Source organism: Physeter macrocephalus, unplaced genomic scaffold (assembly GCF_002837175.3).
Source record: "Physeter macrocephalus isolate SW-GA unplaced genomic scaffold, ASM283717v5 random_304, whole genome shotgun sequence".
NCBI classification, from domain to species: domain Eukaryota; kingdom Metazoa; phylum Chordata; class Mammalia; order Artiodactyla; family Physeteridae; genus Physeter; species Physeter macrocephalus.
The window spans coordinates 32,967-58,776 of NW_021145570.1; the positions used below are offsets into that span (position 1 = coordinate 32,967).

The window sequence follows — 25,810 nt, forward strand, 5'->3', positions numbered from 1 at the left end:
GGGGCACGAACCCGTGTCCCCTGCATCGGCAGGCGGACTCTCAACCACTGCACCACCAGGGAAGCCCTGTTTTGTGTTTTTTTAAATTGAAGTAGAGTTGATTTGCAATGTTGTATTAATTTCTGCTGTACAGCCAAGTGTGGTTTGGGTTTGCTTACTTAGTCGCTTAGGCATTGAAGCCACCTCCTTGTTTAATTAATTTATTTCCCTACCTTTTTAAAGTCCTTATCCACAAGCATATACACACAGGTTTATTTTACCAAAAGTGCAATCAGAGTGAACCTGTGATTCTGTTTCTGCTTACCAATGTTTTTTCCAAGCTTCTTCTGTGTCTTTTCATTTATGACTTTAATGGCTGCAATACATTTCATCCAGTTGGTCTTTACTGCAAGTTACTCTGTTTCTTGTTTTGAATTATATTCTTGGGCTATGTTCCTACAGTAGGATTATAGGGCAAAAGAATATAAAGATGTTTTGAAGACCTAGTCCTTGCACCAGCCCCTGCCCTTGGCTCATGGCCAAGGCCTCTGCAGCCAGACTTCCCTCATGACCTTCATTGTTTCCTCCCTCCTTCAGGCGGCCAACAACCTCATTGTCCTCAGCCGTGAGGAAGCAGGGGCCGAGAGGATCTTCCAGAACAACGGTGTGGCCCTGTTGCTGCAGCTTTTGGACACTAAGAGGCCTGAGCTGATGTTGGCTGCAGTACGGACCCTGTCGGGCATGTGTAGCGGCCACCGAGCTAGGGTGAGGGCAGGCGCAGGGTTCGTGGCACGGAGGGCTGCCGGTCTGAGGACCTGGCGTTGACCTGTGGGCAGGGCGTGGCTGGCATGCATAGACCCTGATACAACGTCTAAAGTGTCTCCCCTCAACCTTGGTTGTATGGCCCCAGATTCAACAGAGATTGATCCTCTTATTTTTTCTTTGAGCTGGGAATGGGTCTGACTAAACAAAGATAAGTTTCTTGAAAGTGGTTTATGTGGAAGAGCTGAATGCAAAGGCTATGAGAGTTTACAGTTTTTCATACTAACTCTTCAAACCCCAGTGTGCATTTTACCTCACAGCACATCTCAATGTGAACTCGCTGCATTACACGTGTTCAATGCCTCCCCTGTGGCGAGTGGCTACTGTATTGGATGGAGCAGCTCTACACCTCTGGAAAGGGGCGTGGCTTGTGTCAAGGGCCTTCCCAGGCCACGGGTCCCATGAGCCACTGGCTGCCTGGTCTTCTGTCCCTACTGCACGGGGCAGCTATCACCCACTCCCTAACCTGCATGGCAGCTGGAAGGGAAGGGCAGCCAGCTGACTGTTCTCCTTGCTGGGGGCCTCTAGGCCACAGCGATTCTCCACGCAGTCCGGATAGACCGAATCTGCAGCCTCATGGCCGTGGGGAATGAGGAGCTGCCTCTGACCGTCTGCAACCTGCTCCAGGCCATCATCGACGCTCTGTCTGGGGAGGACAAGCCAGAGCATCGAGGGAAGGAAGAGGCCCTGGTTCTGGGTAGGAGACAGTTTTCAGCCTTGGTTCAAGGGGGTGGAGGCAAGGAAGTGTCAGTTACCACCTCAGACTGGGCGTTCCGTGCATGTGGAGGTGGCCTGGTTATATTTTTACATTTATTTTCTGATGATAAAAGTAACAGAGGCACAGCCGCATAATTTACAACAGCTAAAAGGTGGAAGCATCCCAAGTGTCCATCGACGGATGAATGGAGAAACAAAATGTGGTGTCCATCTATACAGTGGAGTATTGTTCGGCCTTAAAAAGGCAGGAAATTCTGACACATGCTACGACATGGAGAAACCTCGAGGACATTATGTTAAGTGAAATAAGCCAGTCACAACAAGACAAATACTGTATGATTCCATGTATATGTGATTTCTAAAACAGTCAAACTCATAGAAACAGAAAGTAGAATGATGGTTGCCAGGGGTGGGGGAGGAGGAAATAAGGAATTGTTTGATGGGATAGAGTTTCAGTTTTGCAAGGTGAAAAAAGTTCTGTGGATGGATTGTGGTGCTGGTTGCACAACGGTGTTTATGTGCTTAATGCCACTGAACTGCATACTTTAAAATGGTAAATTTTATTTTATGCATGTTTTACAACAATTTTTAAAAGTAAAAGGGGCTTATGGAGAAATGCGGAAAATTTTAGAAATATGTAAAGATGAAAAAAATCCCAACAACCTGTAATCACCCCTCCAGATAACCACGACTATCACTGCCATGTGTATCCTTCCAGTCTTTTTTCTTTTTTCTATAAAGTATTTTATTTATTTTTTAATTAATTAATTAATTATTTTCTGGGCCTGCGTTGGGTCTTCATTGCTGCGCGAGGGCTTTCTCTAGTTGCTGAGAGCGGGGGCTACTCTTCATTGCGGTGCGTGGGCTTCTCATTGCGGTGGCTTCTCTTGTTGCGGAGCACGGGTTCTAGGCACGTGGGCTTCAGTAGTTCTGGCTCGCGGGCTCTAGAGTGCAGGCTCAGTAGTTGTGGCGCACGGGCTTAGTTGCTCCGTGGCACATGGGATCTTCCCAGACCAGGGATCGAACCCGCGTCCTCTGCATTGGCAGGTGGACTCTTAACCACTGCACCACCAGGGAAGTCCCCCTTCCAGTCTTTCTTCTATCCATCCATATAAGTATCTATTTAACAAAGTTGGGATTCAGCTATGGATATTTTTGTGTTTTTCTCCTTTCTGAGCATTATATTACTATTGCATACCGTTTAATATTCTTAAAGAGGATTCCTTTATACTTGAATAATTATTAATTTAACATTTGTCTCATTCCTGCATATATGCACATACAAACTCAGGCTTCTTCCTGTATATCCAGGTCCTAGACATCATTTTAGAACTTCCTGCTCTGGCTGGGAAGGTCACAGAGGCAGGTTCACTCATAGAAAGCTTGATCTTAAATAATTTCATTACATGCCATTTTATGGATATATCATAACTCATCAATCAGCTCTATATTGTTGGAGATTTAGATTGCCTTTAATTTCATAGTTATAAAAACACTTCAGTAGCCATTCTTAACATAAACCTATGTTTGCATTTGTAATTATTTTCTTGGAACAAATTCCTAGAAATGGGAGTATTAAGTCAAATGCTATGAACATAACTAAAGCTCTTTCACTACCTTACTTTCGAACTCCTTTTGAGAGGGTGCATCAGTTTTTATTCTCACCAAGTGATGATAAGAGTTCCAGCCTCAAATCATTCTCACCAGATTCAAATACTATCACTCTTAAAGATATTTTCCTATTCAGTAGGTAAAAATTATCTGTTTGAATTTTAAAAATTTACAAATTAGACATTATTTTTCCTTATCCTTATCAGCCATTTGGATTTCTTTGTCTTCAAATGGTTTGTTCACGTTGTTATCTATTTCCTCTGTTGGAGTATCAGTGTTTTTCTTATTGATTCCTAAGAGCTCTTTGTGTATTAGTAATTAACCCGCTTGGAGTCTTGAATTCTTGATGTGGTTCTGACTTACTATGGTAAGGATCCTCTTCTGCACTAGAATTATTGGAGGGTCCAACATGGCTTCACTCGGATGGCTGGTGGTTAACTGGAGATGCTGGCCAGGGTATCTTGGTTTTACTCCTTGTAGCCTCTTTGGTGGGCAGCTTGGGTTTCTATGTAACATGGTGGCTGCATTTTGAATGGACAAGCACCAATGTGTAAGTGCTTTTGAAGCCTCTGAGTGTGCCAGAGGTCACATGAGCAATTCAGGGCCAGTGTGGGAGGGGACTCCGCAAGAGAATGAATACTGAGAGGTGTGGTTCATTGGGGGCCACAACTTCCTCCAGAGGGAGTGAGCTGTTGGACATCTCTGCTAAAGAATTCTTGCATATATTGATTTCAAATCTGTGTCCTTGTCCCACTCACTTCTGGTCCCAGTTCTGCCCTGTGGAGCCTCACAGAATAAGTCTGTTATCTCACGCTCATGACATACTTTTATCTGAAGACAAGCTATCTTTCCCCCTTCGGTTTTTTTTTTTGGTTTTTTTTTTTTTTTTTTCCGGTACGCGGGCCTCTCACTGTTGTGGCCTCTCCCTTTGCGGAGCACAGGCTCCGGACGCGCAGGCTCAGCGGCCACGGCTCACGGGCCCAGCCGCTCTGCGGCACGTGGGATCCTCCCGGGCCGGGGCACGAACCCAGGCCCCCTGCATCGGCAGGCGGACTCTCAACCAGTGCGCCACCAGGGAAGCCCCTCCTTGAAGACAAGCTATCATGTACATTTGTGTCTTTCCTTCACCAGTTAGATAGCCCCATTCCTTCATCATTGTTTTATATAACACGGCTTGGAGGTATTTCCTTTTCTACCTGCCTGCCTGCTTGCCTTTGGGCTACAATCTAGAACGAGGACAAAAATCTCCAAGTTCCAGAGAGTTCAGACGGCAAAAGCAGGAGGAGGCATTTGCCTTTAAGATCCCCAGTGGGCAGGGAAGACCTGGCATCCCAGGCAAAGGCTTGAATTTCAGGCTCCCAGCTTGTCTGAATCTGCGGGGAGTAAAACGTCTATAAAGGAGTGTAAATTTCCTTTCTGGAAAACCTTTTATTAAATCAGTGTATTAAAAACTGCACGAAGCACCTTTGGATCCCTGCCCATCGTTGCCTGGGAGTGAAGAACTGTCTAAGAACCAGACCTGTTCAAGAATGGAATGGGCTGCCATAGAAGTCAGTGTTCAGAGCGGATGGAGGACCCCTTGGGGGTGCTGTCTAGAGATCTCCCTCCCTTTTTTGGAGTGAGACACTATACTCTCCTGGGAAATTCCAAAATCTGGGAAGCAGTGGATTCAATATTTCCAGAGTCCTTCCAGAAGCCTCTGCCATCCCTGGTCCTATACACCTGAGACGCCCTGGTCCTCTCTATTTACCCCTGTCCTCTCCTTCCTCAGACACCAAGAAGGACCTGAAGCAGATCACTAACCACCTGCTTGACATGCTAGTCAGTAAGAAGGTGTCTGGCCAGGGCAGGGATCAGGCCCTGAACCTGCTCAGTAAGAACGTCCCCAGGAAGGACCTCGCCATTCACGACAACTCACGCACCATCTATGTGGTGGATAACGGTGAGGAGGTGGGAGGGTCTGGGGCTCGTGCCAGCCTTTCCAGTGGGCACCAGGGTACCAGGCAACCAGCAGAAGGTGGAAGGGGTGCAGCTCTTGTCTGGGAGAAGTCTTCATTTCCAACTGAAAAGCCAGGAAAAGTCATTAGCGTATTAGGATCCACCAGTGGGCTGGTGAAGGCATAGGTCCAGGCTTGAATTCAGGGCCTGAACACACCCAGGACACACTCAAAAACATCTGGGCGGAGTTTCCTGACAAGCGAGGCAAGTGCCAAAAAAAACCAAACAAGACTCCACCAACAAGGGGTAACGTTCCTGAAGTCTCAGGATGGCAAAATACAGGCCTGCCAGAGGGAGAAATGGCACCAGTGTGCATTATACAAAATCCAGTAACAATGTGCCAGGAGATAGTCACTAAATTTGTCAGCTCCAGGGCATCTCCCCTCTCCTAAATCACCTTGTTCAACTGTTCAAGAATCATACCTGTGGCTTTATGATCTGCTGTGATAAATTCTCCCACAGGTATAATGACATATAGACCAGACCTTGTTCTAAAAGGTTCAAGTCAGCTTTTAGCAGCTTTACCTTTATTCTCTTTTGATATAGCACTTCCCCTGTTTGGTTTTCACAGATCTCAGCAAAGTTCATGTGTAAGTGCTTAGACTTGAACAAATTACTCCAGTGTTTTAACCCTCCCCCTCTCAACATCCTCCCTCCCCATCTCCCAGTTCTGGTCTTCCCTGCATGTATTACAAAGGCTGGGCACTGACAATCGACTTCTCTCTGCGCTAGGATTTAGGCCCAACCACACGGTTTATAGGATGGGGGTGGTGGTGGGGAGCAGTATCTGAAAACTGGGCTGAAGACTTGGGTAGGGGAGCCACCAGGAAGGGTAGGGGAGCCACCAGGATGTCAAGCCTGAAGTAAGTTTTTCGGTTCAGGGAGGGGCAGACATGGACAAGGAGGAGGTCCAGAGTGTTCTAGCAGAAGAGAAATGAGATGCTCAAGGCAAGGGTAGAGTGGAAGGGAAGGGTATGGGGTGAGGCTGGGGAGGTAGAGCAGGTGTATTTGATGAAGGCCTTTGAGAGCCAGGCTGGGGGCTTTGGGTTGGTTCATCAGGCCCCTTTTAATGACTCTCCAGCCCTCCCAGTGCTTTTGTGCGTGTGTTAAAATACACAGCACAAAATTTACTGCCAGGCACTTTTATTTTTGATTTTTTACATTTTTAAAATTAATTTTTATTGGAATATAGTTGCTTTACGATGTTGTGTTAGTTTCTGCTGTACAGCAAAATGAATCGGCTATGCATATACTTGCCAGGCACTTTTAATTCCCTGCCACATCCAGAGTTTCATGCCTCCCATTGTTTACCTAGGATGTTCCCCCTCCTGTTTACCTGTCCCACCCAAGGTCTGACCAGCTCCTAGCCAACCTCTACAACCTGGCTCTGAAATCAAGCTACTGTCCCCGAAGCAGTGTAGTGTAACAGTTAACATCGTGGGCTTTGAAATCAGACATTGCTGGGAGAGGGTTGCTGCTATGTCACTTGTCAGTTATGTGATCCTGGGCAAGTTACCTGGCTTCTCCATGTCTTGGTTTTCTGCTCTGATCGATGGCGATAATGACTCATACCAACCAGTAGGGTCAATGTTAGGATTAAATGAGATAATGTATAGAAAGCTCTTGGCACGTAGTAAGTGCTCCAAATAACTTGAAACTCTTGCTTTGTTGGAGTGAATCACACCATTTGCGGTGTCACTGCTCTGTCCTTATTTACACCTTATTGTAATCTTTATACATCTGTCTTCCCTTCCCTGTATTGTGAGCTTTTTGATGTCAGGATTGTCTTTTATTTTGGTAGCCAGTACCTAAAAGGTGGTTGTTTATTCATTCACTTATTCATTCATTTATTCAACAAATACTTAATGGTTGAATTAGCCTGGTGGGTAATAGGAAGCCACTGAAGTTTCTTCAACAGAAGAGAAGAGAAGGGATAATAACCATAAATAGTAAATGTTATATTTACTAAACAAATAATAAATATTTATTGAGTGTCATGATGTGCCTGGAATGGCACTAGGCAGTTTCCATACATTATCTCACTGAATCCTCAAACTCTCTGAGGAAGGTAGTATTGTTCACATTTTACAAAAAAAGAAACTGAAGCCTGGGGAAAAGAGAGCATAAAATAGTATTTGAGGAAGATTATACATCAACCCACAGAATGTTAGCACTGGTAGAGTCCTCTGAGATCAACTAGTCCTGACTTTGTAAATGTTGAAAACAGAAGCCCATAGCGGGAGGCTAATTGCTCAGGTGGTGGCAGAGTCAGGGGTAGAACCTGGCTCTCCTGGCCCCATCCCAGTACGCTTCACGTTGGATAAGCTACATGCTGCCTAAAGGCGGGCCGCAGAGCTCTGGTGATAAAACAGGACTGAGCGAGAAGGAGCGTTTGTGAGGACACAGCCCGGCAAGCATCTTACACTTGCTGCTGTCTGTCCTGCAGGCCTGAGGAAGATCCTGAAGGTAGTGGGGCAGGTTCCAGATCTGCCGTCCTGCTTGCCCCTGACTGACAACACCCGAATGCTGGCCTCTATCCTCATCAACAAGCTCTACGACGACCTGCGCTGTGACCCGGAGCGTGATCACTTCCACAAGATCTGCGAGGAGTACATCACGTGAGTTTCCTGGAGGGTCGAGTAACCGAAAGTGTAGGACCAGTTGCTCTAAAGCCGGTAAAGAGGCAAGGCTGGTGGAAAGGAAAAGTTTGCTTTATTTTGGAGGCTGGAAACCTGGGGGTGGGAGGAGGGCAGACGCCTGTCCAAAGGCTGACTCCCCCCACGGCCCCACCAGACAGTCAGGGGGCAAGAGCTTTCATAGACGGAGGGAGGGGGCTACAGGCAGAAACAGCACAGTCGGCTCTGACAGTCCTCTTGAAATTAGTCACCCCACCAGACAATCAGGGGGCAAGAGCTTCCATAGAGGAAGGGAGGGGGCTACAGGCAGAAACAGCACAGTCGGCTCTGACAGTCCTCTTGAAATTAGTCACCCCACCAGACAATCAGGGGGCAAGAGCTTTCATAGACGGAGGGAGGGGGCTGCAGGCAGAAACAGCACAGTCGGCTCTGACAGTCCTCTTGAAATTAGTCGCCCCACCAGACAATCAGGGGGCAAGAGCTTTCATAGAGGGAGGGAGGGGGCTACAGGCAGAAACAGCACAGTCGGCTCTGACAGTCCTCTTGAAATTAGTCATGCAGTGGTTGGATCAGTATCATCTTGATTGTTTTAGGTAGTTAGTCTTTAGTTCCAGGGTCAGTTTGTTCCCATTTCTTTGAGGCCAGTTCTCAGAATTATGGCAGCTTATGTCACGGCTACAGCCTGGTCATCATGTAGTTAACTTCTTCCACCTGGTGGAGGTTTCAGTATCTATAAGACAGCTCACAGGATACGGCTCAGAATATTATCTATAGCCCTTGAAGGGAACTAAAGCCCCTGGACTTTGCTTAATTACTATTTTTATTTGGTCTCTTTGACTGCTTTCCTCTGTTTCTGCCTTTTCTCACTTCTCCGATTAATCTTGTTTGTCTAAAGGTTTTCCACAGACAAAAGGCAGGCGGAGGACATGGTGGGGGAAGGACCATAGGGTCCTGCTCCGTTTCCGTCAGGCTCTGTATTAGTCATTGATGGCTGTGTAACACATTACCCCCAAATTTAGCAGCTTAAAACAAGAAGTATCATGTGTTATCTCACAATAGGACAGCAGTCTGGCCGAGAGTCGGCTGGGTAGTTCTGGCTTTGGGGCTTAAAAATGACAGTCACGTGTTGGCCTGGGCTGCCGTCATCCAAAGGCTGGACTGGGGCTGGAAGATCTGCTTCCAAGATGGCGCGCTCAAGTGGCTGGCACGTTGGTGCTGGCTCTTGGTGGGAGGCCATGGTTCCTCCCCATGTGGATCTCTCCTCATGGTAGCTGGCTTTCCCTCTCCTTTATTCCAATGGTCCTCATACTTGGAAACTATTCAGATTTCTGGGACCCCCACCCCCACCCCATGACTCAGTAGTCTGGGTTGTGGCTCAGGAAGCTGCATGTTTAAAAAGCACCAGGTGAGTCTTGGGAGGGTGAAGACCCTGCCTTCATTCTGCTTTCCTTTCTCTATTCCACGGGTTGGCAAACTTTTCCCGTAAAGGGCCAGAGAGTAAGTTTAGGTTTTGTGGGACACGTAGGTCTCTATCACAATTTAAAAAAAAAAAAAAAACCTTTAAAATGTAAAAACTGTCCTCAGTTTCCTGGATTTGGGTCCCAGCGAACTTGGATCCATCCTATAGCTTCTCCTGGTCCTGACTTTGTGTCACTTAAAGCTCCTCAGGGCTTCTCCGGTCTTTTTCGACCTCAGCTTCAGCGTCCTGGTAACTATCTCCCAGCCAGTCCCCGTCTGAACGAGGCCCCCTCCTGGTCAGCCTGTACATGCTGCCTCTGAGGTCACCTGACACTGAGTGGGTAGGGTCACCGCCTTCAACAAATGGTGCCTGAGGCTGCCACTCCCCTCCCCCCTCCAGGGAGGTGCTTCATCAGGAGCCAGGGGCTGGGTGGAGGTTCAGGCACCAGCTGGCATAAGGAACCAGTTTAAAGGGCAGACCCCAACTAATTATGCAAGGCTGGTTCCCCGGCACCGAGTGGGAAGAAGATGAGGCACAGGACACGGATTGTCAGAGCTGGAGGGGCGCCAGGAGCTCCCAAGGCTGCTCCCCCTCCCCCAGAGGGACTTGCCCAGTTACCCAGCCAGAGGCAGATGTGGGACCGGAGCCCAGGTCTCTGACTCTTGCTCCATGCTCTCTTTTTTTTTTCTTTTTTTAAAAAAATTAATTAATTTTATTTTTGGCTGCGTTGGGTCTTTGTTGCTGCACGTGGGCTTTCTCTAGTTGCGGCGAGCGGAGGCTACTCTTCGTTGCGGTGCGTGGGCTTCTCATTGCAGTGGCTTCTCTTGTTGTGTAGCACGGGCTCTAGGCACACGGGCTTCAGTAGTTGTGGCACGCGGGCTCAGTAGCCGTGGCTCGCAGGCTCTAGAGCACAGGCTCGGCAGCTGTGATGCACGGGCTTAGTTGCTCTGAGGCATGTGGGATCTTCCCGGACCAGGGCTCGAACCCGTCCCCTGCACTGGCAGGCGGATTCTTAACCACTGCGCCACCAGGGAAGCCCTGCTCTCTTCTTTCATTTATACACATCTGCATTTGCACTGTGCACATCTGCCCTGATTCCCCACATCAAATCAACCCGGGCAGATCACGGAAGGATCAGAAGGTGTGTCACCTCTGATGCCCTCATACAGAGATCTTTCCGTAGAGTAGATGATAGTAGATTTTGAAAGGAAGGCAGAAACTTCCAGCTCTTCTAGTCTACCCCTCACCCCCGACTCGTTAGGGGAAGGGACTGGACCAGACAGGGGATTGACTGGCTCAGGCTACATCGTGACTCAGCTACATGGCAGAGTCAGGTCGTGCGGCAGGCATCATGGTAGCCCTACTGTGCTGTGGTGTCTGCTGTCCTGTCCCACCAGACACCCCAGCTTCTGGGAAGCCTGTTGGCTGACAGCTCTCAACTGTCACCTCTCTTTGGGGACTTGCCTTGGCTGAGGACAGCTGTTCACCCTTCTCAGGGCAGCCAGCATCCAATGACTTGTCCCTCACCCCAACTTGGAACAACTTTGAAGGGTGTCTCGGCTCTGGAACTCTTCGCAAGCTGAGGCTTCGTCATGACCGCATCTCAGTCCAGTGCCTCCCTCCATCCAGGCCTGATTTCTTCCCTTTCCCAACAGGTGTTGATCCCAAGAGCTCTCCCAAATAAACTTCCTGAGTGTCAGTCCCCATCTGAGTGTGCTTCTTGAGGAATACATCTATGACTTCATTTATCCCCATCGTAACTCTGAGAAGTAGTAGTGCTATCCTCAGTTTCCAGATCAAGAAGCTGAGGCTCAGAGAGGTTCAGTGAATTGCCCCAGGTTACACAGCACATGAGTGGTGGATCTAGGATGCAAAAACAAATCTGTCTGTCCCCAAATATCACACTGCTCCCACTCCCCTTGGCCAGTTCTCTTGACCACGCTGGCCCTCTGTTTTAGGGGCAAGTTTGACCCCCAGGACATGGACAAGAACGTGATTGCCATCCAGACGGTGTCAGGGATCCTGCAGGGCCCCTTTGACCTGGGCAATCAGCTGCTGGGACTGAAAGGAGTGATGGAGATGATGGTGGCTCTGTGCGGCTCAGAGCGTGAGACGGACCAACTGGTGGCCGTGGAGGCCCTCATCCATGCCTCCACCAAGCTCAGCCGCGCCACATTCATCATCACCAACGGCGTGTCACTGCTCAAAGAGATCTACAAGACCACCCAAAACGAGAAGATCAAGATCCGCACGCTGGTGGTGAGTGCGCTGGGTACCAGACACTGTGCCGGGCATCAGGGACACCAGAATGAATGAGACGTGGTCCCTGTCCTTGAGGAGACCACGCCCTAAGCGCCCAGATCCACCCACAGGCCCCTGCAGATTGGGGGGATAAGCAGGAGGCTGTGAGAACGTGGATTCAGGATGGGGGACCCTCCCATGTAACCCTAACAATGATCTCCTCGATGCTTTTGAACGACACAAACACTGAGCTTTTTTTTTTTTTTTTTTTTTTTTGCGGTACGCGGGCCTCTCACTGCTGTGGCCTCTCCCGTTGCGGAGCACAGGCTCCGGACGCGCAGGCTCAGCGGCCATGGCTCACGGGCCTAGCCGCTCCGCGGCATGTGCGATCCTCCCGGACCAGGGCACGAACCCATGTCCCCTGCATCGGCAGGCGGACTCTCAACCACTGCACCACCAGGGAAGCCCCACTGATGAGCTTTTGTCCACCAAGTAGTTTCAGTGCAAACTCCAAAAACTCAGTTTGTTTCCTTAATCAGTTTCTATATAGCACAGTTAAACCTGCTGCATTGTTTCCATTTTCATTTTATAGAAGTAACTTCCTTTTTCTTGACAGCAATTACAGTGAAGATTTGAGTCACTGATCTGTTTGTTTGCGGGGTTTTTTTTGGTTCATATCAATTTAAAAAAACCTAATTTTAGCTTCTGCCATTGTGAGTTTTCTCTTATGGAAGACATTTTTTTTTTTTCCTAGCAAGAGTCCAATTTTTCCTGGGTAAAAATCTGCACAGCTGAATCTGCCCCCCAACAAAAATACGATTTCACGGCCAGTTTTTGTGCCATAAGTTTTATCGTTGTGGTTACAGATATGGTTAGTATTATCCTGTGCTGATTTTTCAAAATGACAGACACAAAACATCTACGTGGGCAAAATGGTGGGGGAAAAGGGTAAGTTGAAAACCTCCAGCTTTGTGGGCATCTACCCTAACCTGGAAGCCTCAGGGAAGGCATCTCAGAAAGGTGACACCTGCCCTGAGCTCTGTAGGATGCAGAGAAGTTTATCCAGGCAAAGAAAAGGGGCAAAGTGTTCCAGCCATAGGGACCCGTGTGAGCAAGGCCTTGTCCCCAGGCCTTGGTGTCTCTGATCCTACACATCTCCCCTCCTCCCCAGGGACTCTGTAAACTTGGCTCTGCGGGCGGCACAGACTATGGTCTCAGGCAGTTTGCAGAAGGGTCGACAGAGAAGCTGGCCAAACAGTGCCGCAAGTAAGGGGGTCCTATTTCCCCAAGCCCACCATCTCCTCTCAGGGATGTGTCCTAGTGGATGCCAGATCCTAAAAAGCCGCCCACCTGCTGCCCTGAATTGCTTCACTCTTGCCCCAGTCCCAGCACCCTTGCCTCCCCGCCCCCAGGTGGCTGTGCAACACGTCCACAGACACCCGGACCCGGCGATGGGCAGCAGAGGGCCTGGCCTACCTCACGCTGGACGCCGACGTGAAGGATGACTTTGTTCAGGACATCCCTGCCCTGCAGGCCATGTTGGAGCTGGCCAAGGCAAGTGTGGCCCTGGCCTCTGGCCTCAGGATCTGCTGGATTCAGGCTCACGGGGCTGTCCGCTGAGCGTGGGAAATTAGACCCCCCTGTCCTCATCCTGACTCTACCCCCTACTCTTCCTGTAAACCTGGGTTGGTCATTTCCCTCTGTCTGGCCCTCATCTTTCCGGACTGTAAAATGGGCTCACAACTCTTCATGCCTTCCAGGCAGTGGGAGGATGAATAAGATGAGGGTATTTTTTTCCTGAGACCCCGCCCTCCCCCACCCAGTGAGTTGAGGTTTTTGAGGGACCGAGGGGCAGTACCTGGCCTCTTCTGGGCCCCTCCCTCCTTCCCAGTCCCTCCCGGATGCCCTTCCTCCTCTGCTGGGCCACCTCCCCCCCCCCCCAACTCTTCATGCCTTCCAGGCAGTGGGAGGATGAATAAGATGAGGGTATTTTTTTCCTGAGACCCCGCCCTCCCCCACCCAGTGAGTTGAGGTTTTTGAGGGACCGAGGGGCAGTACCTGGCCTCTTCTGGGCCCCTCCCTCCTTCCCAGTCCCTCCCGGATGCCCTTCCTCCTCTGCTGGGCCACCTCCCCCCGCCCCCCCCGCCCCCCCCGCTCGTTGCCGCCACTAAAGGGTAGAAGTGTGGGAGGGAGTTTCCACAAAAGGGTGTCCAGCTCCCACCCTATCCCACCGCAGTCTGATGGAAAGCCTATGGGACTGGGCTTTTGAAAGGGGCACAAAACAAAGAGCACACTGAGAAGACTCCCATTCGTGCTCTGGGGTGCTCTTGAGGGGAGCAGAGCCTGTGTGAGCAGTGCCGGTTCCTCTCCCTCCGGGCCACGCCAGCCACGCTCCTCCCAAACCAGCCTGCCTGTGAGGGAGCCTCTTGGAGGCGGTGGTTTGTTCTCAGGTTTCCTTGCTGCCTGTCCCCTCCTGTCCCCCACCTCCTGCCTCCAGACCCCGGACAAGACCATCCTGTACTCGGTGGCCACCACCCTGGTGAACTGTACCAACAGCTACGACGTCAAGGAGGTCATCCCTGAGCTGGTGCAGCTGGCCAAGTTCTCCAAGCAGCACGTGCCCGAGGAGCACCCCAAGGTGGGGAACGGGATGGCCGGGAGGGGAGCTGTACCACCGGACGGCCAGAGAGGTGGGAAGGACAGTTAATGATGTTCAGGCGCCCTGCCTGTGTGTCTGGGAGGATTTGGTGGAAGACGCAGAGAAATTGAAGAGGATCATGGTCAGTTTCCCCCACTAGGTGGCACTTGTGTATTTTCTTAGGGTTAATGTTCTGTGGAGGGGGAGAAGCAATCGACAATTTATAGTGGGAGAAACCAAATGGAGCCAGGATGAACGTTTTCCAATTTATGTTGATTTCATGGACATCTGACAGTTAGTTGTATTTCATGTTTTCCACATTTATACAAATTTTATTTTCTGGGATATCTGGATTTGGGGATATGGGTGCTAAGTACGAATGATGAGAAGCGGAGGACGGGGGATCAGGGGCAGCCCAGGTGTCACAAATCCCCTTGGGACCCTCCCCACAATGATTCCCTGCACACAACGGCATACTTTGTATGTGGTTTGTATATGAATATATATGCACTGTATTTCCAGCCAATAAAACATTTAGATTTTAAAAAAACTGACCAAATATAACCATGTTGCAAAACAAACACAAATGTGACAGTAGAGGAAAGAAAATAGCTACTTGCAATTACATCATCTTCCTCTGAGCACTATTGTCATTTTGGTGTGTTATATCACCTACCAGAGACTCTTTATTTCTGTGCGTTTTTAAAAAAATAGTTATAATCAGGGGACCTCCCTGGTGGTCCAGTGGCTAAGACTGTGCTCCCAATGCAGGGGGCCCGGGTCCGACCCCTGGTCTGGGAACTAGATCCCACACGCTGCAACTAAGAGTTCACATGCCGCAACTAGAGATCCTGCATGGCTCAACTAAGACCCGCGCAGCCAAATAAATAAATAATTAATTAAAAAAGAAAAAATAACAGAAATAGTTACAATCAGAATGTAGTTATTATTTTGTACCCAATTTGGGGAAAATAGATGTTTTCCACACTGCTATGTCGTTCTCTGAATCATTTTTTAAAGCTGCATAGGATTTCACGCAGGTAAGGGTATATAGCATGTTCTGCCGCCATGAAGTTCTAATGTGGCTTCTAGAGATTGCCTCTTCCCAGCCACCCTGAGGATTATCTGTAGAAACTATACAACCCAGGGGCTGACCCAATCCACTGTTAGGTCAGCTTTATCTGCTCTCTCTCTCCTCCCACCCCTGCTTACCCACCCCGCCCCCATGCATAACCTAATGGAAAGCCAGCCTTCTGCAAGAAAGTAACATCTAGGTCATCTAGGGTTTTGGATGATCTTCCTTCTCTTTCAGGATTGATTTCCTTGCCATCTTTTCATCTCCCCAGGACAAGAAGGACTTTGTGGACATGCGGGTGAAGAGGCTTCTGAAGGCCGGCGTCATCTCAGCGCTGGCCTGCATGGTGAAAGCAGACAATGCCATCCTCACTGACCAGACCAAAGAGCTGCTGGCCAGGTGCGGCTGCAGCAGTTCAGGGCTGGGGTCTGAGGGCCTGGAGGCAGGAGGCTGGGTGGGGAGATAGAGATGGCGGGGGTGGGCAGTAAATGAGGGAATGAGCCATTAGGGGCCTGAAGAGGAGGCTGACGGGGATCAACACTGAAAAGTGACACCGCGGGCAGGTCATCACAGGGGCAACTTTGCACTGGGAGGAAAGAGGTCACTGTCCATTCTGGTGACCTGGTTCCCAGGCCCTGAAATGCCAAAGATGAAAGGCACAGTTTCTGTGCAGCCTGACGGGAGGCACACAGGCTCACAGTTACCACACAACGCGGCAGGTGCCATGATGGGGGACACACAGAGGGCCGGCTGGAGCGTGAGCGGTGGCACCCAACTGGCCAGACTGGAGGGTAGGTGGGTAGGCAGCTAGAAAGGCCTCCTGGGGCTTCCCTGGTGGCGCAGTGGTTGAGAGTCCGCCTGCCAATGCAGGGGACACGGGTTCGTGCCCCGGTCCGGGAAGATCGCACATGCCGCGGAGCAGCTGGGCCCGTGAGCCATGGCCGCTGAGCCTGCGTGTCCAGAGCCTGTGTTCCGCAAACGGGAGAGAGGCCACAGCAGTGAGAGGCCCCTGTACCGCCAAAAAAAAAAAAAAAAAAAAAAAAAGAAAGGCCTCCTGGAAGATGTAACAACTCAGGGGAGCCCTGAAGGAAAGAAAGGAGCCACTCACATGCAGCAGAAGGAAGGGTTCCAGGCAGAGGGAACAGCGTATGCAAAGACCCTGAGGATGGAGGGAGAATGAGTGAATGAGGATGGGGTTCTCCAGGGCTATGTCTGCAGCATGGAGTGCACAGGAGAGAGTGGTGCTAGATAAGACCAGAGAGGACGGCAAGGGCCGGAACATGGTGGTCCTGGGGTGCTTCCATGTGGAAGAGTTTCTCCTGGGTGGTGGGCAGCAGGGAGCCATTTGGTATCTCCCTAAACAGGGATGGGGCTGCTGTTTGCAGCTACATCTGGCCTCACTTCCTCCCCAGCCACTTATGTCCATGGCAGTATCTTCCCAAGGTTAGTTCTGGGGCACGTGCTCACTAGTAGCACTTCCCAGAGTTTCACTGGGCCTGCTGATGCCTGGGAAGGGTGTGCTCATGCACTGAATGTCCTTTATCCTTGCTCTCCAGGGTATTCCTGGCACTGTGTGACAACCCAAAGGACCGAGGTACCATTGTGGCTCAAGGTGGTGGCAAGGTACATTGGGTGGGCTAAGGGGTCCTTGCCATCCTAGAAGGTGCTTCACTGGGGAGAAGCACACTTGTGTATGTGTGTGTATGTCTGTGTGTGTGTGGCTCTCTCTGTGTGTACGTGTGTGTATATGTGTCTCTGTGTGTGTCTCTGTAATTGTGTGTGTATCTGTGTGTGTGTATGTATGTGTCTCTGTGTGTGTCTCTTCATTTGTGTATGTGTGTGTCTCTTTGTGTGTGTGTGTGTGTGCACGTTCTTTGCCTGGCCCAAGAATAATGCATCCCCTGCCCCAACCCGACCTCTGGAATACAATCATTAAGGTTATCTGTGCTGTCGGTGCCTAAGTCTATGAAGTGTCATGGGATTTACTGTGGGATCCCATTTATCCTCCTTGTTACTGGAAGGAACCTGGTGCAGATAGAGACCGTGGGCTTTGTTACAGAAGGCTTGTCATCGAGTCCTTGCTTGTCCCCTTTTTAGCTACGCAACTTCGGGCAAATTAATCTCCCTGAGCCACAGTTATGTGTGTGTCTCTTTGTGTGTGTGTGTGTGCACGTTCTTTGCCTGGCCCAAGAATAATGCATCCCCTGCCCCAACCCGACCTCTGGAATACAGTCATTAAGGTTATCTGTGCTGTCGGTGCCTAAGTCTATGAAGTGTCATGGGATTTACTGTGGGATCCCATTTATCCTCCTTGTTACTGGAAGGAACCTGGTGCAGATAGAGACCGTGGGCTTTGTTACAGAAGGCTTGTCATCGAGTCCTTGCTTGTCCCCTTTTTAGCTACGCAACTTCGGGCAAATTAATCTCCCTGAGCCACAGTTTCCTCATCTGTAAAACAAGGGAGAACATCACACACTCACTTTGCAGAATGTCACAAGGATTAGAGAAAATACACTTAAGTGTTGGCTCATAGGAGGTGCTCAGTGAATGGCCGCTATTATGATTAGGTTTGACTTAGTCAGAAAGTAAAAAATGATTTATTTTTCCAAAAGCCACATGAACGTATGGATGGGTGGGGAAGAGGGCGAGCGAAGATCTCCATGTGTGCTGGGAACCAAGGGGAGTGAATCCGTGATTAAGAATTTAACTGTTTTCCATGATGCTCAAGAGTTGACTCTATTACAGAGTCTTCCTGAACTTCTGAAGGAACAGACAGCAGTTGCAGAGGGACGCTGGGGAGAGAGCCCTCTGTATATTTGTGACCGAGGACTGACTGTGCCCTTTCTTGCAGGCCCTGATTCCCCTGGCTTTGGAGGGCACAGACGTGGGCAAGGTGAAGGCAGCCCATGCTCTAGCGAAGATCGCTGCAGTCTCCAATCCGGACATTGCCTTCCCTGGGGAGCGGGTGGGTGATGGGGGTGGTAGGGTGGTAGTGATGGGAGGAGTCTGCTCCCAGGGGCCTTTCCCCTTGTCACCCTACCCCTGGCCTGGGAGGGGGCGTGGTGCTGTCACAAAGAGGGCCATGAATTGGAGGTGCGTGGATCCCAGGCCTGGCTCTACCTCTGACAAACAAGGCCGTCCCCTTGGAAACTCAGTTATCTCATCTGCGAAGTAAAGGAAATAATCCCGCCCCTCAGGATCATTGTGAAGATTGAATCAGAAAATGGGTGGGCACGTGCGTTGGAAATTCTAGAGCTGGGCACCTGTACATGACCGGGGGGACATGGTCTCCACCTGACCACTCCTTGACGCCTCCCCCCACAGGTGTACGAGGTGGTGCGGCCCCTTGTGAGTCTCCTCAACACACAGAGGGATGGGCTCCAGAACTACGAGGCTCTCCTAGGCCTCACCAACCTGTCTGAGCGGAGTGACAAACTCCGGTGAGTGGGGCGTAGAGGGAGCAGGGGTGGAGAGAGGTGTCCCATGAGGTGCTGGTGGAAATGTCACAGGTACCGTGTGTGCTCTTCTCTGAGGACAGGCTCGAAGGCAGTGGGTAGAAACGACCGTGGAAGGGATCTGAGCTAGCACTTGGAAAGACCACAGTGAATGTGCAAAGGCAAAGGAGACTGGAAAGGCATTTACTTCTGAAGTAGTAGAAAAGATATGAGGTGGATGCGTGGGGATAAAGTGTCCCCACCCATCCCCGGAAGCAGGGGGATGGATGGTGGGATTGGGTTGAAATTCTTTTGATTGCAAGTGGCAGAAAGCTCAACTCCAATTGGTTTAAGCATAAAGGGAATTTAATGACTCAGGTCATTAATGACTCATCTGGGATAAACCAGATTCAGGTGCGGCTTGATGCAGGGGTTACGAAGCTGTCCTAGATCCTACACCTCTCCACCTCTTCTGTCTGTATTGTCTTAATTTTCAGACAGGCTCTTACCCTCTCTCATGATCACATGAGGGTTGCTCCAGACTTCACATCTTCTTGGCTTCATCTCCAGCAGGAGAGAGAAAGACATTCCCCAGCAATAATACAAGAGAATCTCCAGCTGGGTGACATGTTCATCCCAGACCCTGTTGCTATGGCCAGGATGCTGTGCTATGTCATTGGACGCCCCTCCTGGAGCTGGGGGTGGGATTATTGCCATCTAAACCATGCTGGCTGAGGATGTGGAATGGCCCTTGGGTGGCCAAAACCCCAAATGCTCATTACAGAGGACTCAGCAGCCTCTCTTCTTCCACCCCTCACACCCTAGGCAGAAGATCTTTAAGGAGAAGGCCTTGCCAGATATTGAGAACTACATGTTTGAGAACCATGACCAGCTGCGGCAGGCAGCCACAGAGTGCATGTGCAACATGGTGGTGAACAAGGAGGTGAGGGGGCTCAGGATGGGAGTGATTAAGGCATGGAGAGTCGGGCCACAGGTCAGGGCCTGGCGCTAGATTGGGGGCTGTTACAGTGGTTATTAAGGCAACATTTTGTCAAAGAACCCAGGAATCCCTGAATCTTTCCTAGATGAGAGCCTCCCTCCCTATAGGGACTCCGAGAGGAATATAATGTACAAAGGAGACAAAGGAAAATACACAAAGTAATATCATCCCTAGCTGTGGTTTTAACCCCAAAGCTTGGGCTGGATGGTGTAGAAGTCCCATTTCCCCAAGTTGTTTACTAAATAATCTCATAGCAAAAAATATATGAGGCCAGGGCCTCTTAGAGGTCAAGAGAGGCTAGACCACTTGCATCTGTTGAAGCTCCACATATATAAAAAAATGAAGAAATGCAAAAACAGTTACAAACGATTTTAGAATATGTTAAATGTTAACATTTAATGAACGATCACTGTTTCCATAGAAACTGCAATGCACTATAACTGTGTTCGTTACAGAATAATTATAGGATTTGTAAAAATAAAATGAATTCAGAACACGTCAATGGCTTCATGGTCTGGTACTGGGATAAATTATCAAAATATGATGAATGAATGTCTCCTTCTTTCCATCCTGGCAGAGCACTGCTGTGCCTGTAGGCAGAACCTCATCAGAGGTAACAACAGGGTTGAAATCTGAGGCCCGTTGTTAACATGACAACCAGGGCTAGTGGCCGAGTGTGAGACCCACTCTGTTGCCCCTCAGTTCTTAACTCAAGTCTTGGATGTTCTCACTGTTATTGGAGGAAAACCTGATCCATGAAAGCCTTTTAAAGTCAAAAGAAATAAAGCTACCACAGTCCACCAGGGAGCTGGCCTGAGGCTGGGCTGGGGGCCTGGCAGCCACGTGGGAGAAGAGAGTGTATCCAAAGACAGCGGAGGGGAGAGTGATGGGATGGGGGGCAGCCTCCCCGGCAGGGAGCCCCAGCTGCCACAACAACCCGAATCAAAGTGAACAGTGGTCCCAACAGGAGAGAAGTTCATTTCTCGCTCACATCATTTCTTGCTCACATTGGGATCAGGTGGCTTGCTTCCAAGCAATGACTTAGGGATGCAGCCATCTTCAATCATTAACTATACCCCCCCTCCAAAAAAAGAACTGTCTCTCCCTCTGCCACCTTGAGAGTGGTCTCCATTCAGATGGGGAATGGGGAGACAGACCACAGAAGAGACCCCTGTAGCGCTCCACCGTGGTGGCCTGGAAGTGACACACATTACATCCATTCATGTTCTGTAATGAGAATGAGGTCATGGCCATATTTAGTGCAAGAGATGGGGAATGCAGTCCGTTTGGGGCAGCTGCTTTCCAGTCACACCTGTGCCCCATGAGGGGACTGCGCTATCACTATACTCTTACCTCTGAGGACCACTGCTCCAGCTTGAGGGAGCTGTAGGTAGAGGTTTATAACCTGGGCAGCTGTGACCTTTGACCCCTCTTGGCATTCCCCTTCTAGGACACCTCACCCAACAAAATGCCCTTAAATTTAACCAACCAGATTTTACTATAGAGCAGAGGGGTGGGGTGGGGGTCAGTGTGCTTTCAGACATGTCAGGGCCCTGGGCCCCGGGAGGCTCTTCTCCTGGCTTTTGGGTGCTTGGGAAGCCTCATCCCTCACCTGGCGAATGGTACAGCAGCTCTTGAGTACCATGTAAACTACCCAGCTGTCTGCTGCTCTTGCCAAGCCTCTGTGCCTTCAGGGACTGCAAAGTCATTTAATGGCAGACCCTGAAGGTCCATCTGTTGTGGGAGAAACAGTCCAGGCTTCCCCAAAGGGAAGTGAAACATGGCTCTTCAGGCAACATCTACCCTTCAGGAGTCCGTGCCTGCCCTTTCCCCAGGGGTGGAGCGCAGAATGCAAACAGAGGCGACAGCGAATGCTGTACAAGGAACCCCTTATTCTCTTCAACCTTTTAGCTGGAGGAGTCTGTAGTACTTTCATTTAGCTAGTCAGAGAAGACTTCCTGGAGGAGGAGGTGTCATGGGTAAGTTGCTCAAAGAAAAGCTCTGAGGGATCTTGGGTCAGAGAATATGGCTCCAGATGCATCTTTCCCTCCCCAGGCTGGGCAGGTGGGGGCATTTTTCTCTGAGCCATGTACCCGCCTCCCATAGGTACAGGAGAGGTTCCTGGCTGATGGGAATGACCGGCTGAAGCTGGTGGTGCTGCTCTGCGGGGAGGATGATGACAAGGTGCAGAATGCGGCCGCGGGGGCCCTGGCCATGCTGACAGCAGCACATAAGAAACTGTGCTTCAAGATGACTCAAGTGGTGAGAGTGGGCCCTAGGGACTCTGGGGAATCCCCCCACCCCCAGACCACACTGCCCTGTATGATCCTCTGGGGGGAGGCCAGCCCCTGTATCTGTTCCTACCACCTAAAGAGAGGAGAATCTATATGCTTTGACCCCTTACACTCATTATTTGGGCTCCCTAAGTGTGCTAACTCACTTTGGTGGTGCTTATAAGTCATTACTTAAGAATAATGACAATGATAACAATAGCACTAACTATTGCTGTGGAGCCCCTGAGCTCCCCAAGAGAAGAATGGATGTGGTTGGGTTACCAGCCACAGTTTGGCGAAGAGGCAGCAGATTCTCTTAAGTTCACGTGATGACCAGACCCTTTGTGGGACTGTGGCCATCTCAGCAGGTGTAATGAGAGTGATATTGACATAGCCAGCGCAAACAAGGGGATGCAAAATGAAACTTTCCTTATTCCACCAAACTGAACTTAGTTTGTGGGCACCATATTCACTGATGGTGAAAAACGTAAACATCTCAAAAAAAAAGTAAACATCTCAAAAAAAATGTAAACATCTCAATTCAAATATATTAAAGCAAGTCTGCTTTACAGGCAGGCTCTTTTAGATAGCCAGCTTAAGGCAGGGGTGTGTGTGTGTGTGTGTGTGTGTGTGTGTGTGTGTGTGTGTGTGTGTGTGGTGTGTGTGTGCGCGTGTGTGCGTGTGTGGGGGTGTGTGTCTGTGTGTGTGTGTGTGTGGGGGGGTGTGTTCTCTAAACTCCATGGGGGCTTATGCTGTCCTGGCACCAGGGGAGGGGTCTCTCTCCTAGATGTAGCTCATCCTGCTTGGTCCCTGGCCTTCAGCACTTTCCCTAAGGCAAGTTTTTCAAAATTGTAAGGTGTGTAAGAGTCACACGGAGGGCTGGTTAAAACACTTTCCCCAGATATTCTGACTGAGTAGACCGGAGGTGGGGTGCTTCCAGCCTGGGGACCACAGGCTGCTGTCCTAGAGCAGCTTCTGCTGAAGTTACTGGTCACACATTTCTGTCACCAGGCCCCGCAGGGTGCTCTGTGACTCCTCCACTTACTGTGCTCCAGGAGCTGCTCTAAGTGCTTGCACCTATTATGTCATTCCATCCTGCCAACAACCCTGTGCAGTGGGCATGATTATTAACCTCACTTACTGATGGTGAAACCGAGCTCAGAAAAGTAATAGCCCAACACCACATAGCCAGTTAGATAGGAGGGGACTGGGATCCTTCAGGATTGCAACCCACTCCTGGCCACTTCTTCCATCTTCCCAAGGGGCTCAGAAATCCTGGCTGCATTCCTGTCCCAGGGAGTGACAGGCACTAGACCCATGATCAATTACGCATCAGCATAAAATCTTTCCCTGAACCCTACCACAGCTAGCTGAACTTTCCTTTCCTTTCCTTGTGGTAGGATACAGTGCAGAGTTTGCAAAAGTCTGCTTAGAGGCTCAGAAGCAATAATTTGCCTTTTCTTCCTCTCTGTATCTGTCTCCCCATCTGATAGCGGTGTATGTAGAAAGGTTATCTCTGCTAACTGGTGGAGGGTAATAGGTCTGAGGAAGCAAAGGGGAAATTGTTGGATTAGTGCCTAAAATCATCATTCCTGTCCACTTCTACTTGATGGGCTCTTACTATGCTCTAGCCATCATGCTAAGCTCTTTTCATGTGTCATATCATTAGATCATCACAATATTATGAGGTAACGTAACAGATGAGGCTCCTGAGGCTTGGAGAGGTTAAATAATTTAGCTAAGGTCATACAGCTGGTTAAGTGGCTGAGTTGGGACCTGAACACTAGTCTCTCTGACTCCAAAACCCATACTGATAACTATTCTATTCTGTGTCTGTTGAATGTTGTAAGTGTCAAGCCTCCTGGTTCTATTCTCAGCTCCATTTCTGTCTCCTGGGGGTGATCAGAGTGGTCTAGAGTCCTGTCTCCCCCATGTACAGTAGTTGGGCTGCTTCACAACTGGGAATGGAGGAGAGAGACGGAGGAGGGGTGGAGGAGAGGATACACTCCAGACTCCAGTGTTAATTCCAGTTGAAGTCAGGGCTGGTGGAGTGCATGCCTAGGGCATGTCTCTAAGGGCACCTGGGTTGGCAGAAGCAGGCGTTGTGCATGTGTCCAGGGTTAGACTCCTCCTTTCTGAACACCCTCCATTCCCATTCCACTCAGGCATGCAGTGGGGGCCTGTCCCTTTGCTTCTCAGGATGCTTAAAAATTAAATGGATGTGTGGATGTTTATTCTCTACTATTTCCATATGTGTGACTATAGCTAAGTTACTTCCTCTCCCTGAATCCCAATTCCTCCACTTATAAAATGAAAAGGATTGGATTATTTCAAGTTCCTTCTAGTTCTTCAATTCCTGCCCTGGTCCTGGTAAGGAGATGGGCATCACCCAGCTAGTCCCAAGGGGCTCAAGTGGGCATATGCTGAGTCCCATACAGATAACCAGATGCGTGCTTGCCCTTTCAGAGCTCAGGATCTGGGCCTGGCCAAGGCCTTCTGTTTATCTTGTCCAAAATCTCCTTTCTCCGTCCCCCCACTGATTTCTCCAATCCTTCCTTATCCTCCTCCCCACCTTCAGACAACTCAGTGGTTGGAGATCCTACAGCGGCTTTGCTTGCATGACCAGCTGTCAGTTCAACACCGGGGCCTGGTCATTGCCTACAACCTGCTGGCGGCTGATGCTGAGCTGGCCAAGAAGCTGGTGGAGAGTGAGTTGCTGGAGATCCTGACTGTGGTGGGCAAACAAGAGCCGGACGAGAAGAGGGCAGCAGTGGTTCAGACAGCTCGGGAATGTCTCATCAAATGCATGGATTATGGCTTCATTAAACCAGTGTCTTAGACAGGAGCCCAGAGGGATGCTGGGGCTGCCCCTGTTCTGTGCAGAGTTCTGAGCTAAGAACTCCCGGGGTGTCAGTTCAGCTAGGGATCATAGCAGCGACAATGAAGTCTCCATATAAAAGAAGGACTTGATTGTCCCCTGAGTTGGGAATCTCCCCCTTTGCTCTAGGAAAGTTTGCATGTTTCATTAGCTCTCTTGTTCCTTATATCTGTCATGTTCCCAAAATTCCTAGAATAATTTTCATCTGTGATTAGGCAGACAGGTCGGATAATTCTCTCTGTACCCATTCCAAAGGCCAGGATAATGGGCTGGAAGTTCTTTATATTTTGGAAAATGGATTGTGTGGTAAAGTAGGAACTAACAGGTGTGTGAATATAAACGTTAGTGCTAGTATATCTGGATGCTGATCTGCACTGGTTTTTATATCCTCTCCCCCATGCTGTTTGAATAAGGCTGCCTAGAACTGCATGTTTCAGCTGTAGTGCCCTGTCCCAGCCCCATGTCCATTCCCATCACTCAACTATGATGGAAGTACAGTTTATGTTCAAGAGTATGACACGATTTTTGCAATTTGCTTGGGGAAATCTTCTAAACAAGATGGATGTGATGAATATAGATAAGATTGACTCATGGTACTTTAAGCAAAAAAAATAAAAAAAAATCATTGGTTCATATATCTTGTCAATGCAGGGAAAGGCCTGACATTGTTATAACCAGGGCTCAAACGCTGTCATCAATATTCTTTTCTGTGTGAGGGCTTTTATCTCTCTGTCATCCCCTGTGTCGTATCTTGGTTTTAATTTCCTGTGGGTTGGGCTTAATTTCTGGCAAGGTCTTTTCATGTCGTGGGAAAGATAGTGCCCAGAAGCTCCAGACTTCCACGTTTGTTTGTTTTTTTTTCCCGTGGTTTGTGGGATCTTAGTTCCCCGACCAGGGATTGAACCCTGGCCCTCAGCAGTGAAAGTAAGGTGTCCTAATCACTGGACCGCCAGGGAATTCCCACATAGTTGTTATAGCTCATAATCACAGAAGCGAAGAGAGAGGACCATTCTTAATAACCCATCAAAATTCCCAGAGATAATTCTGAT

The 25,810-nt window shown here is 49.5% G+C and overlaps 1 protein-coding gene across 4 annotated transcripts in view; it reads left to right on the plus strand.

Annotated features, from left to right (window-relative positions):
* The window catches only part of UNC45B (unc-45 myosin chaperone B), a 32,582-nt gene extending 7,307 nt beyond the window's left edge, over positions 1–25,275 (plus strand). For all 4 annotated transcript variants that reach the window (XM_028484954.2, XM_007105572.4, XM_028484956.1 and 1 more), the window contains 15 exons: positions 577–744; positions 1,330–1,498; positions 4,901–5,071; positions 7,574–7,745; positions 11,181–11,481; positions 12,635–12,729; positions 12,876–13,017; positions 13,961–14,101; positions 15,448–15,575; positions 16,733–16,799; positions 18,028–18,141; positions 18,501–18,616; positions 19,436–19,553; positions 21,717–21,872; positions 24,462–25,275. In XM_028484954.2, the coding sequence (XP_028340755.1) occupies positions 577–744; positions 1,330–1,498; positions 4,901–5,071; positions 7,574–7,745; positions 11,181–11,481; positions 12,635–12,729; positions 12,876–13,017; positions 13,961–14,101; positions 15,448–15,575; positions 16,733–16,799; positions 18,028–18,141; positions 18,501–18,616; positions 19,436–19,553; positions 21,717–21,872; positions 24,462–24,722 (2,319 nt within the window). In that variant the 3' untranslated portion in view covers positions 24,723–25,275. The remainder of the gene's footprint in view (positions 1–576; positions 745–1,329; positions 1,499–4,900; positions 5,072–7,573; positions 7,746–11,180; positions 11,482–12,634; positions 12,730–12,875; positions 13,018–13,960; positions 14,102–15,447; positions 15,576–16,732; positions 16,800–18,027; positions 18,142–18,500; positions 18,617–19,435; positions 19,554–21,716; positions 21,873–24,461) is intronic.
* Positions 25,276–25,810: the final 535 nt, after the last annotated feature.